Here is a 17,611-nt window from a genome sequence, read left to right as displayed (position 1 = left end):
AGGAAAGGATTTTGCCTTAGCTTTCACTGGAGAGAATTCAGAGTTAGGGTGAATGTAACACTACACCTGAACATTCCTAGTTCAATCTGGATGGAAGCTTTCCCTTTCTCCTGTGACTAATTCATGACTGAAAAGGGGAAAACTGATCTTAAGGGGCTCTTGACCACATGTCTTCAGTAATGCTTGTACCTGCTTAAATGTGGCAGTACTGAACCTTTTTCTCCTTAGATGGTGTAAAGGAAGTGAGAGCTGCCACTGTATTTACCTCTCAGTGCATTGCGACTAAATGTTCACTTGCATGTAGATTCTTCACATACTGCAGCCTGTCTGCTTTCAAAAACTATACTGCATACAGGTACATAACTACTAGGTTTGAAACCAGGCTAGTGACAGTAGGGCTAGAACAACATTAAGCTAGCAGTGGGATTGATGTACCATCTACTTGGGCTGTGAAGTGGTATTAAACCAATGAAACAGAACATCCAAAATATTGAATGCAATATATTAGTAACTGGTGACACACTCAGAGCTTCATTTGAAAAAGGGAGTGAAATTCACGGCTCTTCAAAGTGCGGTTCAGAACAACAATTTCTTACTGAGATTCCTTCAGCAGGTTCAGGTGAACAGGAGCTCCAGTCCTTCGGCCTCACTCTCCTTGTGGCAGCCAGTCATCTTAATGACATACTGTGGCCACCTCGACCAAGACCGTGATTGTACTAGTGAACTGGAGTGCATTACCTTGTGAGAAGGGATGAAAACAGAGCAATTTATGTAAGCAGATATCTTTCCTTACATATTTTCCTTCTCTTGAAGGAAGGCCTTTTTTCCCTAACCTGAAATGCAATCTGCCTTGCCTGTGTGCAATACAACCTTCCTGACCTTCCCCAAACATCTTAGTCTGGAATTGGCATCTGCTGCCCAAGTAGGATTCTTCTACTCTAACACCTCAGTCCTTCGTCTCAAGTTCCAGGCGTGCTGCTGTTGTGCGCTGCATTCCCTGCCTCCCCTCTGGCTTCCTTGTGGCCCAGGGTTACCACAGGTTGGTTGATTTGGTCTTCCTAAAAGGCAGCAAGTGACAGCCAGCTTTGTTCTGTGCAGGTTGACAGCCTCATCATGCCAACCACGTCTGACTCTTGCCTAGTCAACTCCTTACTTGCTCTACTTCTGAGATAAATAAATGTCTTCATAAGTTGCAATAACGAAGGAGGTGGGGGAAAAACTAGATACTGAATTAAAACCAAGAGAACAGGCTTTCTGTCATCACTTACTTCCTAACAACATGTGTTAAAGTAAAAAGGATTTAATTAAGGCAAGTCATGTTTCACTGGTACCTTTTCATAAATTCCCTTTTTCGAAATCTCGCAAGCTGTGTGTTGTGGACTTTTTAATACATTGATATGACAGAATGGCTATGAGTAGACGAACGAAGCTAAAGATTATAGATAAACACAGTGGAGCTAAAATAATGCAGTCAAGTAAGAAAACTTGAGCTTCATGGTGAAATAGTTGTTTCAGTGTTTCTTGGCTGCATACGTTTTTTATCTAATCAAGAAGGTTATTTAGAGCATGAGGGATGAAAACAAGAAGACTGGCCACATCTTTCTATTTATGCTATTAGTAACTACACCCGTGCATGACAGTTTAGAGGCATTAATCAGGCAACATAAAATATGCAACGTAAAATATCTTAGAGAATTTGAGGGGCTAAGAGTGTTATATTGCAAAAACTTCATGTGTTATCTCTTAACGTACATAAAAATGTAGAAGAGAAAGGACACAATGTCACTACCTTCCACAAAAGATTATCAAATGTGTATTTCTGGGAAGGAGATTGCTGTGGACCAAAAAGTAGCCTTATTCCCCACAAAATGTATGTAAGATTCAGTAAACTGAAAATAGAGCAGAATGGTAGCTAACTCTAACTTTAGTGCTACTGAAATGTGATAGGCATGCAATCTAATACACGGATATTAAGTTCTATAAAAAATACTATTTAAGCAATAAAAATGTATCCTGTCAATTTTGGGGGGATTTTGGTAAATCATTGATATTCCTAATGTACTTCTTCCTAATGTACTTCTATGTGAAACTAGGTGAGCTGCTCCATGGAAGTTTGCAGCTTTTTTCATTGTCTTCATTTTTCCAATGTGATAGGGTTCCTGCTAAAGGACTGGAGAGCTTAAAAGGAGTTTAATTGCTGCTCAGTAAGCCTTATCCTTTGGTGAGGTACTTAATTGAAGCTAGACAGTGAGTGTTTTGTGACAGAAGGAAAAGCTGAGGGGGGATGGGAGGAGGAGGAAGCTACGAAATGACCACGGCTGGCCTCTTCACATTCCTCTAGGGCTTGCTTTTTTAAAATTGGAAGCTGCTTTTATAGATGCTCCTCCAAACAGGTTTGTTTTTTTCCATACTATCCCATTTAGACTTTGGAATGCATGTACAAAAGGGCAGGCCCCCAAAGTGACTTTCCAATCTGTTTTTGTGATTCCAGCCAAGTTCCCTTTAATGTATGGAGCAGGCGAAGTTGAGCTGAGTCTCTTATAATATCACAGAACTCAGGCGCAGCTGCTGCTGCTTTAAGTGGCACTGTGTGATAATACAACAGCTCTGCTATTTACTGGGACTCAAGTGCCTGGACTGGCACAGAGACATTATATGAAATCCGAAAGCATGAGGATAAAGGAAATTTCTTTGCGGCAAGACCCTGATCTAAGAAAGGAGTTGGCATTGCTAGCTCGAGGATGTGATTTTGTTTTACCTTCTAGATTCAAGAAGAGACTGAAAGCTTTTCAGCAGGTCCAGGTTTGTCTTTCAGTTCTTATACAATTAAGTTATTGTATTCAGCTGTATGTTTACAACCGTGCAAATTTCAGGAAATACATGGTAGTTATTCCTCAACTAGCAGTATTTCACTAGGTTTCATGTATGTTTTCTGTGTTTTAGAAGGTTGCACAGGTGCTTCTCTGCAAACAAAAAGACAGGAGAGCTTACTGAGTCATGTAGTATAGATGAAGTATGTTTGCACAGAGACATATGCAGTAGAAAGTTGGCATGCCTATTGCCATTTGACTTTTCGGACTGTTTTCCTTAATCTGCATAGTCACAATCTGTGTATTTCCCCTGGGGGATTAATTTACATTTTACTAAAATCTACTGAAGTAGGATGTAACTTTAACTCAGAATATGTCAAAGTGCTTTTATTTGTCCGTGATGATTCTGAATGCCTTTGCGTTGTTGTTCTTTTGGGCTTTTATTTGGATGAGATCAGTTGTTGCTACGTAGTTCATGCATGTGCCTCTACTGTTTTGCAACAGTGAGTTAAATCCACCATTTTAAAGTGAGCTCCTCATTGAGAATAGAAGCATTTGAAATGCATGGTTCATAGGAAAACTACTTATAAATGTTTCAAAGAGATTCTTTTGTGAGGGCAAAATCTTAAAACTGTTTTATTGGAGAAAGTCAGTATTTCCTCAACCAGCACCAAACTTTAAGTGTTTTGATGCTTTGTGAAAACATTTGCTTTGTCCTTACCTCACCCTCACTTCTAACTCATGTACTAAAGGTGTATCAGTGACAGTATGTTTGACATTTTTTTACTTGTTTTTAATTAAGGAAAGTTTGGTAGTTGAATAAAAATTACATTATCTTAAGATTTCTTTTACTTTTCAAATCATTCTAAATATAGCCAACCACTTAATTTTGTGTTCAGAGCACTAGTGTCCCTTTTGGGTGACCTTCAAGGGAGGGCAATGGAGCTGGAGCCCTGTGACCCTAAAAAAGTGTTAGCCATGTATCTGTTATATTTTTACTTCAAATTTATTTCATCTGAGATATATAAACAATGTTTGTGCCTTTGTGGAAAGACTAATTCAAATGCTGACCTGTCAGATTTATGCTGTTCAGAATAAACTTGTGAATGAAAGGATTTTTGAATCTTCTAATGCTGAACACTAGAAACAGCAAAAAAGGAAAATGTTATCTTAAATTACCCCGAAGTAGCAGTTAATATTTCTGAAACTCAGAGCATGAGGCGAGCTTAGTCTAGTCATGGCATCCCACTGTAAACAAACACTATTATTACCTTGTGTGGTGCCCGTTAACTTGATCTGCCTTTCATCGAGTGATAGCTGGATCGCTTGCACTTGTACGAGGTTTTTTTGTGTTGAGCTAGAAAAGGTCTCAATATAGTATGGCAATGCATATCTAAAAGCAACTAAATACTTTAGAAAATAGCTTGTCTAATGTATTTTTTCAATTTTGATATCCTGCTACCTGTTACCTTACAATACAGAAAACGAACAATCAATTTTTACTTTTAACCAGATTTTCCCTTGGGTAAATGTCAATTGTAGAATAACATGTTAAACCACTTAATTGTATTACGGACAAAACTGTTTGGGCAGAACAAATTTAATAGGAATATAAAACTAAAATCTGATGTCTTTGCTCAATCTGATATAAAGTATTTTATCTGGAGTTCCTTTTTAAATGCTATTTTATTTCTACTTCGTGATTTTTAGAAAACCTTTATGAAAGTACCTTAAATACGCAAGTGTCAGTAACTATTGATATAGAAGAAGATGAATATTCTTTACCTTCATGCTAATGGTAATTTCAAGTTGTGCCTCATGGGTCAGGTGCATTTCAAAGAATATCTGTTTATATTTTACGACATAATCTCTGAAGAAATTGCATGTTGAAAAGAAAGACTGCTTAAAGCTTTTGTAGAATAACTTGAAAACCTTTTCTCAGTTGCTGAGCTTCATTGCTGTTGGAATTTATAGTCTTCTATACCACTGCAATATTTACTTTCAGACAGAACAGTTCTTGAAGTTGATGTAAAATCAGAATGCTAAAATCAAGTGGGAATGAAGGCTGACCTGTTTTTCCATGCCTGTACTATACTTCTATAAGCATTCATATCTGTGAAGTTTCTGTAAGATGTGAAACAAAAGTCAGATTCTTTTAAAGAAATGTAGTGCTGTAGGAGTTAATCTCCTGAAGTGAAACAACTAATGGTCATGGATGGTGATGGCTCAACATCTGCTCTGATGTGGTTTGGAGTGACTGGGTCTCGCACAGTTTCTAAGAATTCTGAGGTGGTGTTTTTTGCATAGAGCCATATAAATTTTCCATAGATAATCACCTGTCCTTTGGAATTGGCATTCAGTGGAGTGTAGTAAATCAAGCTGTACGGAAAAATCTTTAAATGGACAATCCATAGTGAGGTGGGTAGGTTTGGTAAGTGGTGGAGCAGACTGCTTCTCAGCAGTTGCATTTATTGATAGAACTGAGCAAAATATCTATTTCTGGAAAGACTGTTTCTCAAAAATAAGATTAAAACAATACACAACTGTTGAAATGTTCTCTGTTATGGGGAACTGAATTTGGAACTGAGCTTGAGTACATAATTTTGCGCAGACCAAAGAACATTAATTCATCTCCTTGCATTAGTTGTAGGAAAGACCATTTTTAGGCAATTTTGTGTCTACAGAATATAGTGAGCTGGAAATGCAACACTTGAAGAGACACTGTATCCATCTTGCTCATCAGTTCTCTGAAACTTTTGAGGGAGAGGAAACTTATCACCATGTCAAATGGACTGCCAACAGCTGGTGACATCCCTACCTGTCAGAGCTGGAATGTAAGCAGCATCATTACCTAGGCTATTTGAGGAAAATATATCTGAAGTTGGAAACAAAATGGTAACAGAATAAAATAAATCTGTGTGCAGTGACATCCTTACACCCATGTAGCTTAGTGTTAGCAGAAAAACACCTATTTTCCTAGTTTAGCTTAGACTCACACTGCTCACGTAAATTGGTTGAGTTCTAACGCAAACTAGACTTCACTGAAGTCAAATTTGCACTGAATATGATTTAAAAATAAAGAAAAATTGCCCTAAATCTCAAACTCATCCCCTGAATTTCAGTGCCAGAACTATGTGCTGGTGTATTTTCTGATACTTGAACTGCATCGTACGTCTGTCTGCTGTTACTGCTTGGCGGTCCCTGTAGCTGTATGCGTCACACCTCAGTGTAGAAATGGCAAGCTACTGGTTCCATGACCACCTGTTAATGATACTAAATGCTGCTGCTTTCGCATGCTATTTATGTCAGCTGTATGTGAAATATTTCTTCAACTTCTCCACTGGGCCTCCCAAGATTAGCTTTCCTTCTGAGTGAAGTTAGGCGTGCGTTAGTGCCTCTTGATTGCTTTTGCACTCCTCTGTTACCAAAATGTTTTATAAACTCTAGTGACGCATTCAAGATGACAATGAACACCTACAGCCTGTGGGTGTTAATGTGTGCTGGGCCAGTGTATGCTTCTGCTGTAGTGTACTGGTTCTTCCAGTAATGGAGATAACATTGCCGTTTCTGAGGGAAAGTGGATTTTGAAAAGCTTAATTGAGGCAGTTGGTTTTACATCGGTAGTCAAGAAGTAAGTTGTATAGTAATTGGAGGTCTTCAGCAGGCCAGCTTTTCTAACAGGGTCAATTTTCTAATTTTATTTTGTTTGGAGATGAATTAATACCACAGAGGGAGACATGATATCTGCTTTTACGCAACTTTATTCCCTTTTTAGGGGGGGAAATAAATTTGCAGGGTGGGGTGGAATGGAAGTGTCATTCTGAGTGTAGCTTATAGCTATGCTTGATGTTAGTTTGGTGTAATGCCAACATTTAAGACAGAATGAGAGTATCTAAGCTGCCCACCGAGACTGGCTTGTTAAGGTGAGAGATTCCCCTAGACAGTCTGTCACTAATGGATTGCCAGGTCCTCAGCTCTAGCCATGCAGAGGAAGCCAGAAGCAAATAGTCAGTTTTCTGCCACTTGCGTGATGGGAGACTCCCTGTGCGAGCTTAAAATGTATTGGCTGCACTGTGGCAGCAGCTTCTTCACCTGCTGGTGGCTGGGTCATAAATTCATGCAAGTGTGTGCTGTTTCTGTAGCAAAGCCAATACGGTGCACGTTTGTTACAGCTCACTTGCACACATGATTTAAGAGTCTACACGTCAGTACCCTCTGCAGATATAAGTCCTGACCAAACAATTCAGGTACCGGAGACTTCTGATTTACTCTTTTTCTTGCCTTTGGAATAAAAGTTTCACATGCCTTTTCTCCATTTTTAACATACTTCTCTTACCTTTATAATCATTTACACTACCTAATATAGCAGGTGTGCTCTGACTGTCGACAATAGTACTGTGTATCCTAGAAAGCCTGAAACAGTTTGGCATGTTTCTGTATTAAAGAAAATAGCCTTCAACTTATTCAGGATCATAGGAATGTGCAATTGTTTTCACAATTGTCCAAATCAGAATTTGCTGGGGCATTGCCAGACAAAAAGGTAACAGAATACTTACTACACTGATGACTCCACAGCTCAGTAACAAGGCTGAGCTGGCTGATATTTTTCTTGTTTGAGTGGATTTTTTTCTAGGCTCAATTGCCCTGAGTGACTGAAAGTTGTTTTGATGCAAACATGGAAGGCTGCAGAGCTTACGAATTAAGTGGCTGTCTGTCTTAGCCCTATTTGCTACTTCTGATGCTGAACTGATGGCCTGTCCTGACAAGGGCTGTTTTCCATAGACAAATGTTAGAATTGCCTGAGGTAACTGGCTGTCAGTTTTTCCCCATTAAAATGATGTTTAGGCAGTCATGACTCCTGTGCAGGTAGTGAGTCCCAGTGTGATCCACTGGCTGTGTACAATCACAATGATTATGTACTAGGAGGCTCTTACCAGCTAGTCTCCTGAAACAGAACGTGCTGGTAAGGAACAGGAATACGGATTTAACCTATGATCAAAGTATTTTCTGAGAAAGCTGCAGCTATTATGCAAAACTGGGTGTATTACTGACGTGGATGCTTGTTTTGATATAGCTCGTAAAATGGAGGCTGTCTGACAACAATTCCCAGGCAGTGACTAATATTTTGTACCCCTTCTATCGTGGCGCAAAATGTAGTAGATGTTGCCTTTCATGAGGTATTTTTTCTGAAGTTTACTTTTCCATTTTATAATCTGTACCATTTTCATTTCCTGAATTAGCAGGGAAAGGAAAAAGTATTTCCACTGGTCAGCAACAGCAAATGCTTAGAGGATCCTACCTCTGAAGGCTCTGGTAAAAGCTCTGTCAGCAAATAAAGCAAGTTACTTGTGGACATATAAGATACAAAATATAAGATACAAACTCCTCCTGGGCTCATGCTTTTTTTTTTTTTTTGGGGGGGGGGATGTAAAATGTAACTGCCTCTTTTTTTTTTTTTTTTTTTTTTTTTACCATTCCACCTGTACCCCACCCCAAGGGAATTCTGAATGAATCATGGAAATCATGGAACTCTTTCTAACTGCGTAACTAGAAACTTGATGTGGGAGTTCTGTGTAATTAAAATGTGGGGGACAACTAAATATATGTAGCTGTATTTTAAGGTCTTTCTATGGCAATAATGTATGTGCAGTAGAGTACTTCAGTTCCCAGCAGGACTGCATTAGTCTGTTTCAGCTATACCAGCTTGTATGTTCATTGCATGCTGCTCTTTTACATGTGCGTGGAATACAGCTCATCTGTGGTGACATGCTTTTAGTTGAATGTATTTTTAATGTCAATGCAAAAGATGGTATGCATGGAATGTATCTTGTACTTTAAGTGGAACTCTTTTCTGGATACCACTACCTACCACCTCCTCCTACGTGAGAATTAACACACTATCCCAAATAGCTTTGTGTACACGGTCCAGACTTCTGCATGCTCTGCTCTGCAAAAATACTTAGACTTGAACATGGGTTCAGTTCAGTGGCTTTCTTGTGGAGCTCACGTTGTCTGCTTAAATGTGACTTGCTTAATTCAAAGGGGTAACTAATTATTCATAGCTCTTGTGACTATCAGAAAGTAAGTAGCTGAACTACCTGTTACTCTGCTGTCCTGACCCTGAAAATGACGGGAGGAATTTCCTTCAGGTAGCAAGCGACAAAATCTTTTTTCCTTCAAAATCAGAGGTTAGCAGACAAGCATTGTTTCAGTGACAAAGTAGATCTGATTCTAGCTTGTTAAGAAGCTGAATTTTCCAATATTAATTTATAAAATGTATGTAAACTGGTATCTCTGCAACTTGATAGCCAGTGATATTCTAGGATCAATACTTTGCTGGTGATGTTGCTATTTGCTATTAAAGTGGACCACATTAGTAGTTCATTATTGCACTAGAAATACAGTAGAACTCGGTGCTGAGTATTTGGGAAAAAAAAATCATACAAATCAACCAACTCTTCTGAGCTTTCTATTTATAGTTCAACTACCAGGTGATGAATCAGTGAGGGTTTTGCCTGACTTAGTGGACGGAAGAGAGATCGGATCAGTTAGGTTCGCCAACTGCTTTGTCTCTAACTGGCAGTACCAGGGTCTGCACTCTGAACTGTTGACCTCTGAACACAGTGAGGCTGACAGAGTTGAACCAAACACCAAGAGAAAGGTTATCTATCCCTAGAGCTGTTTTTATGTTTGTAGCAAGAAAATTAATATATATATATATATTTAGGTCATGGAACTCTAGCTGTAATTCCATACCTCTGTGAGTAGCAGTGCAAGTCGAGGGTCTTCCTTAAACTTCATTTTACTGATTCCAGAAACACCAGGGCATGTTAATTCTGCCAAAATGTGACAGTGCGATATACGGCTTGGTACCTAGAATAATGTTGTTTTAAAATTGGGGATTATCATTGTCACTAGATGACAAGACGAAGAGACCTTAGACTCTTGTACAGAAACAGGTTTGAGAGTAAACTGCCAAGAACATGTATAAGTCAGATAAGAATGATAGGTGGTGTGTGAAAATGAGACGAGGCATGATGTGGCACACCAGCAGGAGACACCCAACATAATTGTCTGGGCAGAATTTTAAGGCAAATACAGACTGCACTTGGGGGAGCTGCTGAACAGCTGCTCCCTTGTGTCGATTGAAGTGATACGTATAAAATCAGAAACAGTGTACTTTAAAGTACTTTTTTCCTTCTAACAGTACATGGCTAGAACTTTGTGGAAAGCTGCATTCCTTTTCTCATTTCCTCCCACTCTGTAGCACCAATTTTAAGTGACTACAGGCCAAGCTGGATCAGAGAATTGATCTGAGTTAAGGCTGAAAGCAAAAGCAAGCCAGTTTAAAAACTATCAGGGCTAAAATTAATAGATGTTTATCTCTTACTGTGGAAAGGAAAGAAGAGCATGTATGATATAATTAGTTCCTATAGCACATCCAAAAACAGCTGCCAAATAATAACTGAAGGATAGGAAGCAACTGGGACTGAAAAAGCATGTGTTGCCAGAGGACTTGTGCGTGTATACCCTGGCACCTGTTATTGGCATAGGTTCATTCTCTGTAGGTGTGTCTCTGAGCTTGACCACATGTCTTAACTTTCTGATTATGCTTGGCAAGATCAATCACAGTCTTAGCATAGTTCTAAGGGTAATGTAAACTTATTTCAAACAGCATTGCCAGAATATTCCTCTAGCCTTCCTCAGGTTAGCACCAGAACCATGTTGCTTCTAAGTGGAGTCAACTGTGGGAGACTGGATGAGAATAAGTAGTTTCACGTTGCTTTTCAGCTGCCTCGGTGACCTGGGGCAATTCCCCATGCTGCCGCACTGCCACTGGTACTGACGCAAAGGTCAGTAAACCCAAGCAAGATACAGAAGTGGGGGAAGATGCATGTGTACTTTGGTTTGGCTTGCCTTATGCTGTGCTGTGAAACTTCGTTAGTAAGCTTTCAGACTAAATTACTGTTTTCAAGCTATTTTTCAGGGTAATAACTAGATTTTACAGAAAGTCTGTCTGGAAAAATAATTTTGAAAGCTTTAAATTGTCAAAGGATGCTCTTGTTAAGCATGTGAAGCCGAATGGGAAACGATGCAGTCAGTGAACTCTTGCAGTAATAAATCTGTCTTTCTAGTTTGGCTAGAAGGAAGATATCTAAGAGCTTACAGAGAACAAGGAAAAAACATCATTTCTTTGAATTAGATAATTGGAAATCTGAACGTCTGCCACAAGGTCAAGCAAGCTTATGTTACAGAAGTTTTTCTTGGCTTGTCCTGAGGGTAGTTGTAAAATTAAGCTTGCTTACCTATTCTGAAGCAGATCTTTGAAAGAACTTTAACATGCCAAAACATTTGGGAGTTTGGAATAGATTTTCTAAAATAATATTTTTTCCTTGCAGGTAAGTGAATCATTTTCTAGGTATTAGTAGCATGAATCTTTAACCTGGTGTTTTCAGGAGTTAGGTTTTATAAAAGTTACCATGCCACTTATTTATCTAGAGGAAGTGTTGACGTTCTCTGTACAATCAAATAGATAGTAACTCAAAGCAGAAATACTTGAGACTTCATTGGTCTGACTTGAATGGCTATAAAAAAAAAAAGTGGGGGGAAGGCAGGAAGGCTGACTGGGTACTCCTTTTATACCTGCTTACTGGTCACATTTTCTTAGATTTGCAAGTAACATGCACCTTTGATAGACAATAGGGCATAAAATTCAGTATATTCCTACAGAATGCAGTAATTAAATCTTTAAGTTTATGCTGCAATATTTCTTGTTTTGTATAGAACTTTCAAGTTCATGTGCTAAACTGCATTTATGTCTCTCTACTACCACCCTACTGTCTCTTGGGTCTCCATTTTAACTTTTTTCTGCTTTATTAGTTGAAGAAGGGAACTTCATGCAGCATCTGGTTTTCCTGGTGGGTGACTCAAAGTATCTCTAAGTGGGTGTTTGCAGGGACGTCAGACTTTAAAGAACCAAACTGTATACCTCTGCTGAATAGCTTTTAGCTTGTTACGCACTTTGATATACCCAGGTAATATTTGCATAAAATGTGATATGCAAGAGCAAAGGACTCAGCCAGTGGAAGAACTAGAATCATTTATGCATAGCACGCTTGAAAAGTATTGCAACATTCTTCTGTGTTTTTTTTTGGTAACATCACTAGTTTAATAGTCAGGTGTTGAACCAAACGTTTACCTTTTGGAGAGGGAAAAATATCTTTTTTAGTACAAAATATTTTTTCAGTAGTTAATGCCACTTTGTTTGGAATTATGGTGTGCCACAATGTAATGTGCACTTGTACGTAAATGCAAAGTACAATTTTTGGAGGGAGGTCCTATTGTCTTGACCCTATTATGTATATTCCATTGACTTTTCTAATCTGGAAGTCTTTATGGCAGCTTATGGTAAATAGTACAGCAAAAGCTGAATGCTGTCTCTGAAAACACATTTTGAATGTTTCCAGAGAAACTGGTATTACAGGTGTTAGTGTCTGTCAAATGTTTGAAAGCATAAAAGGTTTTACATGAAGCTATCTTTTTCTGTAGTCATGTTAAAACAATGCAAATAACAATTAAGTTCAATGAGTTTGTCCTAATCAGCAAAATATCTATAAAACACTACATTTATAAACATAATTACCTTGCTCATTTTTCCACAAAGTCCTTTTTAAGTGAGGTTTCACTCACTAGCCTTTGAATGTGAAGCCCATCTGTGAGGTTCTGTGCTTACCTGTAGAAGGAAATAGACTTGACTGAGTGTACAGTGTTAAAATATCTGGGAGCAAATGCCCCCTTCCTTCGTGTTTCAGGAAGACATCCTGTCATTGGAGGACTCTTTCATTCATTAAGTGGGGAGAGGGAAAATCACAGTGGTGCTTTTAAAATGAGGTATCTTCATTTTTGTTTAGAAGTTCACTGCTGAGTGTAACTCATCTGTTGGCAGATGTAAGAAGGCAAAACAAGACTGAGCTTCTCTCGTTGGGGTGAGGGGTGGGGAATCTGTGTTCAATTACTACCAATTACTACCATATTGCTCTACTGTAGTTCTAATAATTTACTTTCCATCCGCTGGTAACAGTTGGTAAAGGGTCTAGAGAGCAGCAAAATAAAATAGAAAGCTGCCCTTTGAACAATGACCCCACTGGGATATACATTTCTGCTTCCTTTGTAAAAGTGAAGGCAAATACGTGTTGGATAACTGGACAATCCTTATCAGTTTGGAAATGAAAATTGATCATGTGTTAAGAGTTTTTCATGAATTCTTCATAGAGAAATCTAACAAACTTGTTGATGTTTCTATAAACAAGGAATTTTCAGGGAACCATCACTTTCCATCTTTTAGCAAAAAACATAAACTACAGTTGCAACTTACAATACAATTACAAGTCAAGGACTTTACATACAGGTATTGCAAAGGCCAGTGCACCATTCAGTCCTAACAGTTCAGCACGCATCTGCTTGGATGAGTTATTTACGAGCTCATACAGTCAATATTCCTAACTCCAAGTATGTTATTTTTTATGCCTTGCCAAGTTTCAGTGGAACTCATCTCTTACCAAGCAAGTTTCTTTTGGCAGTTTAGCTTGCCAGTACTAGACTAGTATTAAAGGGTTTAAGAAAATGTAGGTCAGTTTCTGTAAACACTAAATTGACCACTGAAGTGGCATAGTTGTGTCAAAAGAGTAATGAACAGCTGTTGCAGACTTCCAATTCAAAGTTTTGCCACTAGCAGACTTCTGCCATTTCTTATTAAGGAAGAAATCCCATGGTTAGTTTTAATTCATTTTAGAAGAGCTTAATCTCCCACAATTACGCATTTTGACTGCCCTGAAAGCAATTCGCTTTACCAGCTGTACAACACATGCATCCACAGAAGGATCTAGCTGAAATTGTAGAGTGCAGTGGCACTTGGAGCCCGTCACACATCCCCTCATTAAAGTGCATACAGGAGTGGAGCCTCAGCTGTACTGGAGGCCTTTCAGTTGTCGGCAGAGTTGAAGCTGACAGAAGAGAAGAGAAGAATCCCTGGCCCTTCTTGGGAAGGCAAGGAGAGGGAGGAGGCGTAATACTAACTCTGTAGTGCATTAGTTTGAGCTGCTCGTTTCGGATGACCGGTTTCTTTCTTTGGTGCAGGCTTTTATCCCTGCGTTGACTGATGCTAACAGTGCAGTCTGATTGTCCAGCTGGAAGTTGCTTGTGGCCTTGAAGAAGCATCAGTGTGCTCAGAATGTCCCCATAGCAGATATGGTGGGAGAGCTGTGCTCTGAGCCGGCTGCTGGAGAGCACAGGGAATATTCAGGGTCACTTTGCATTGCACCCAAGATGGTATTGTCAGTAGAGGCCTGTATGTAAGCACCAAATTAATCCATCAGAAGGGCAGGTCTTACATTTTCTGAAGCAAATCACAGAATCACAGAATTTCTAGGTTGGAAGAGACCTCAAGATCATCGAGTCCAACCTCTAACCTAACACTAACAGTCCCCACTAAACCATATCCCTAAGCTCTACATCTAAACGTCTTTTGAAGACTTCCAGGGATGGTGACTCCACCACCTCCCTGGGCAGCCTGTTCCAATGCCTCACAACCCTTTCAGTAAAGAAGCTCTTCCTAACATCTAACCTAAAACTCCCCTGGCGCAACTTCATCCCGTTCCCCCTCGTCCTGTCACTAGGCACGTGGGAGAACAGGCCAACCCCCACCTCTCTACAGCTTCCTTTAAGGTATCTGTAGAGAGCGATAAGGGCACCCCTGAGCCTCCTCTTCTCCAGGCTGAACAAGCCCAGCTCCCTCAGCCGCTCCTCGTAGGACTTGTTCTCCAGGCCCCTCACCAGCTTCGTCGCCCTTCTTTGGACCCGCTCAAGCACCTCGATGTCCTTCTTGTAGCGAGGGGCCCAAAACTGAACACAGTACTCGAGGTGCGGCCTCACCAGAGCCGAGTACAGGGGGACGATCACCTCCCTAGCCCTGCTGGTCACGCTGTTTCTGATACAAGACAGGATGCCGTTGGCCTTCTTGGCCACCTGAGCACACTGCTGGCTCATATTCAGCCGACTGTCCACCATCACTCCCAGGTCCTTCTCAGCCTGGCAGCTCTCCAACCACTCATCTCCCAGCCTGTAGCTCTGCTTGGGGTTATTGCACCCCAGGTGCAGGACCCGGCACTTGGCCTTGTTAAACTTCATGCAGTTGACCTCAGCCCATCGGTGTAGCCTATCCAGATCCTCCTGCAGAGCCTTCCTACCCTCGAGCAGATCGACACACGCACCTAACTTGGTGTCATCTGCAAACTTACTGAGGGTGCACTCAATGCCCTCATCCAGATCATCGATGAAGATGTTGAAGAGGACCGGCCCCAGCACCGAGCCCTGGGGGACGCCACTAGTGACTGGCCTCCAACTGGACTTGACTCCATTTACCACGACTCTTTGGGCCCGGCTATCCAGCCAGTTTTTAACCCAACGAAGCGTGCGCCAGTCCAAGCCAAGAGCAGCCAGTTTCTTGAGGAGAATGCTGTGGGAGACGGTGTCAAAAGCCTTGCTGAAGTCAAGGTAGACCACATCCACAGCCTTTCCCTCGTCCACCCCAGCGCGTCACTTTGTCATAGAAGGAGATCAGGTTCGTCAAGCAGGACCTGCCTTCCATAAACCCATGCTGACTGGGCCTGATCGCCTGCTTGCCCTTCAAGTGCCGCGTGATGACTCCCAAGAGGATCTGCTCCATGAATGAAACATCTTTGTTTTTTTTTCTCTCACTCAATTTGAGGAACCAGCATGTAGAAACAGGTATCGTCCTTCATGATAAGGAGAAGGGTTTTGTCTTACAGTGAGTCTGTATTCTGTACTTGAATTGAATAAATTTACTGTTTTACAGATTAAACATTAGATGTTCTTATGCTAAGCATGCAGAATTCAACATGAGGCCTAAATGTAACACTTACCTTAGATATATATGTGAAGAAAATTGATTTTTCCTGTCTTCAGTTCTGAATCTGTTGCTTATCTGTTGCTTCTTCCTCAGGATCACTATCTGGAACATCTTTATGACAGACAAAGATGAAAAATAAAAAGCCTCTATTGCATAACTCTTAAATAACACCAAGAAGAGCTACTCTAGTAGGTGTAACTTTACTACAGATCCTGAACTGAGATTGCTACAGGCGCTTAAGAACAACTTTTGACCTGGGCTAATGGAAATCATTTATTATGTACTCTGAGGTACCTGAAGTAAATGAGTAGTTTCTGAGAAGTAATCTTTGCGGTGAAATAGCTCTGTGGCTAGCATTCTCTTTCTCCTGGGACCTTTTCCAATACAGTTTTCCCTCTGACCCTACTTTTCCTTTTAAAAGAAAACTTTCCCTTTGATCTGAGGCTCAAAATTTTCTTAGCTCTTGATTTTGAAGTGCCATGTCTGTCTGTACTAGTTTTTTTTTGAATAACTGTTTTACCTCGTGTTACCTGAAATGTGAAGGGCACATCAGTGGTCTGTAATCACCACCTGTCCTCTCAGCTGGGGCCTCGCTCACCAGCATGTTAATGCCTGCTCCTCTGTGGTGAGTGGAGCAACTCGTGTGGGAGCAGCTGGCCGGGCAGTTGGGGAAAGGGGAAATAAGGTAACTTTGCTCTTTGCAACAAACATAAGACTTTGGTTCTGTTAAATAAAAGATCATTTGACTGCCAGTGCTCAAAAGCATGCTATAACTAGCATGCTTTTGTGTGGTACCAGCCTGAGGAGCAGGTCTTTGATCTGCCTAGGGTAACTGCTAGGGCCCTGCTAAAGTGCTGATGTGTAGCACTGGGTTTCTAGAACTAAACAAGGTATTAACCCAATTACATATGTTATTTGTAGTGCTGATGGTAATATTACTTTGAAGGTGAAAGTGTTGCTGTCTTTGTTCTTTCCCAAAGTTTTTGGAGTCTACAGGTGGAAGGGATTTTTGATACCCCATGGCACTTCTCTTACAAACTGAGGCCTTGTTAGCTGAGCCCCTAAACTAATGTTGAGGTGTCAGAAAATCTAATTTATAGGTTTCTTAGAAAATAATAGGCAGCAACTGACTCCAGGCGTCCGTTTCAAGGTAACTTTTTCCTCTAGGAAATAGGAGTTGTAACTCAGTTAAGGGATTTCTGCAGCTGGGAGCATGATCACTGGCTCAAAGTCAAGGAAGGGAAAGAAAGGTTAATTCAGGCTGGTTTAGCATGTGTAGTATTCCAGCAAAGGCTCCTAGATTGGAACCCAGAAAATTTAAAACTGCTCTCAGTAGGTACCTCTTTCTTTCACTGAGATGTGGAAGGGTCTCTGTACAGGCCCTTTGTAAGATGGTAAGAAGTAAAATGAGGGTTCTTTGGTTTGTTGCTTTTTTCTTCAATCTCTGGTTGGAAATGAGATGTAATTCTGGATTTTGAGCATATTTACACTACAATATGCCATCATATAGCATTAAACATTGTTTCTACATTTGGGTAGTGGCCTTGGGATGAAAGACTTCATGTTTAACCACCAACATTAAGTTGCCACAATTCTATTTTTGCCTTGCTTGCTATCTTGGTTTCTCTGTGTTATTGGACTTTTTTTTTTTTTTTTTTTGACACTAAGTACAAGGTGAATTCGTCTTTACTTGGGCTAAATGTGTTTAAATAATTTCTCTTGTTACTGGTCATTGATTTTTCAGTAATGTGCTATATCAGAAATTTCTTGAGAAACAAACTTCAAAGCACTCATGCCATAATTGTGTACAGTGTACCAAAAAACAAAACCAAACAAACAAAAAAAAACCACTAAGAATCACTTTCTTCCTTTA

The 17,611-nt window shown here is 40.2% G+C and overlaps 1 protein-coding gene and 1 long non-coding RNA gene across 5 annotated transcripts in view; one reads left to right on the top strand and one right to left on the bottom strand.

The window, feature by feature from the left end:
• The window catches only part of PPP2R3B (protein phosphatase 2 regulatory subunit B''beta), a 52,884-nt gene that overhangs the window by 12,459 nt on the left and 22,814 nt on the right, over window positions 1–17,611 (top strand). Inside the window, exon 1 of one of the 4 annotated variants that reach the window (XM_068681698.1) lies at window positions 2,467–2,802. The exons of the other annotated variants lie outside the window; for them this stretch is intronic. Within the exon in view, the coding sequence (XP_068537799.1) occupies window positions 2,656–2,802 (147 nt within the window). The 5' untranslated portion in view covers window positions 2,467–2,655. Of the gene's footprint in view, window positions 1–2,466; window positions 2,803–17,611 lie in introns of those variants that run through there. 4 annotated transcript variants of the gene reach the window in all.
• LOC137856404 (uncharacterized) lies at window positions 4,495–7,057 on the bottom strand. The gene is made up of 2 exons (XR_011096426.1): window positions 6,285–7,057; window positions 4,495–6,226 (listed from the first exon to the last, which is right to left on the bottom strand). It is a non-coding gene; the product is annotated as an uncharacterized lncRNA (long non-coding RNA).

Source organism: Anas acuta, chromosome 1 (assembly GCF_963932015.1).
Source record: "Anas acuta chromosome 1, bAnaAcu1.1, whole genome shotgun sequence".
Lineage (NCBI taxonomy): Eukaryota > Metazoa > Chordata > Aves > Anseriformes > Anatidae > Anas > Anas acuta.
Note: the sequence above shows the minus strand (reverse complement) of the source record. Positions and strands in the feature narration are given on the sequence as shown.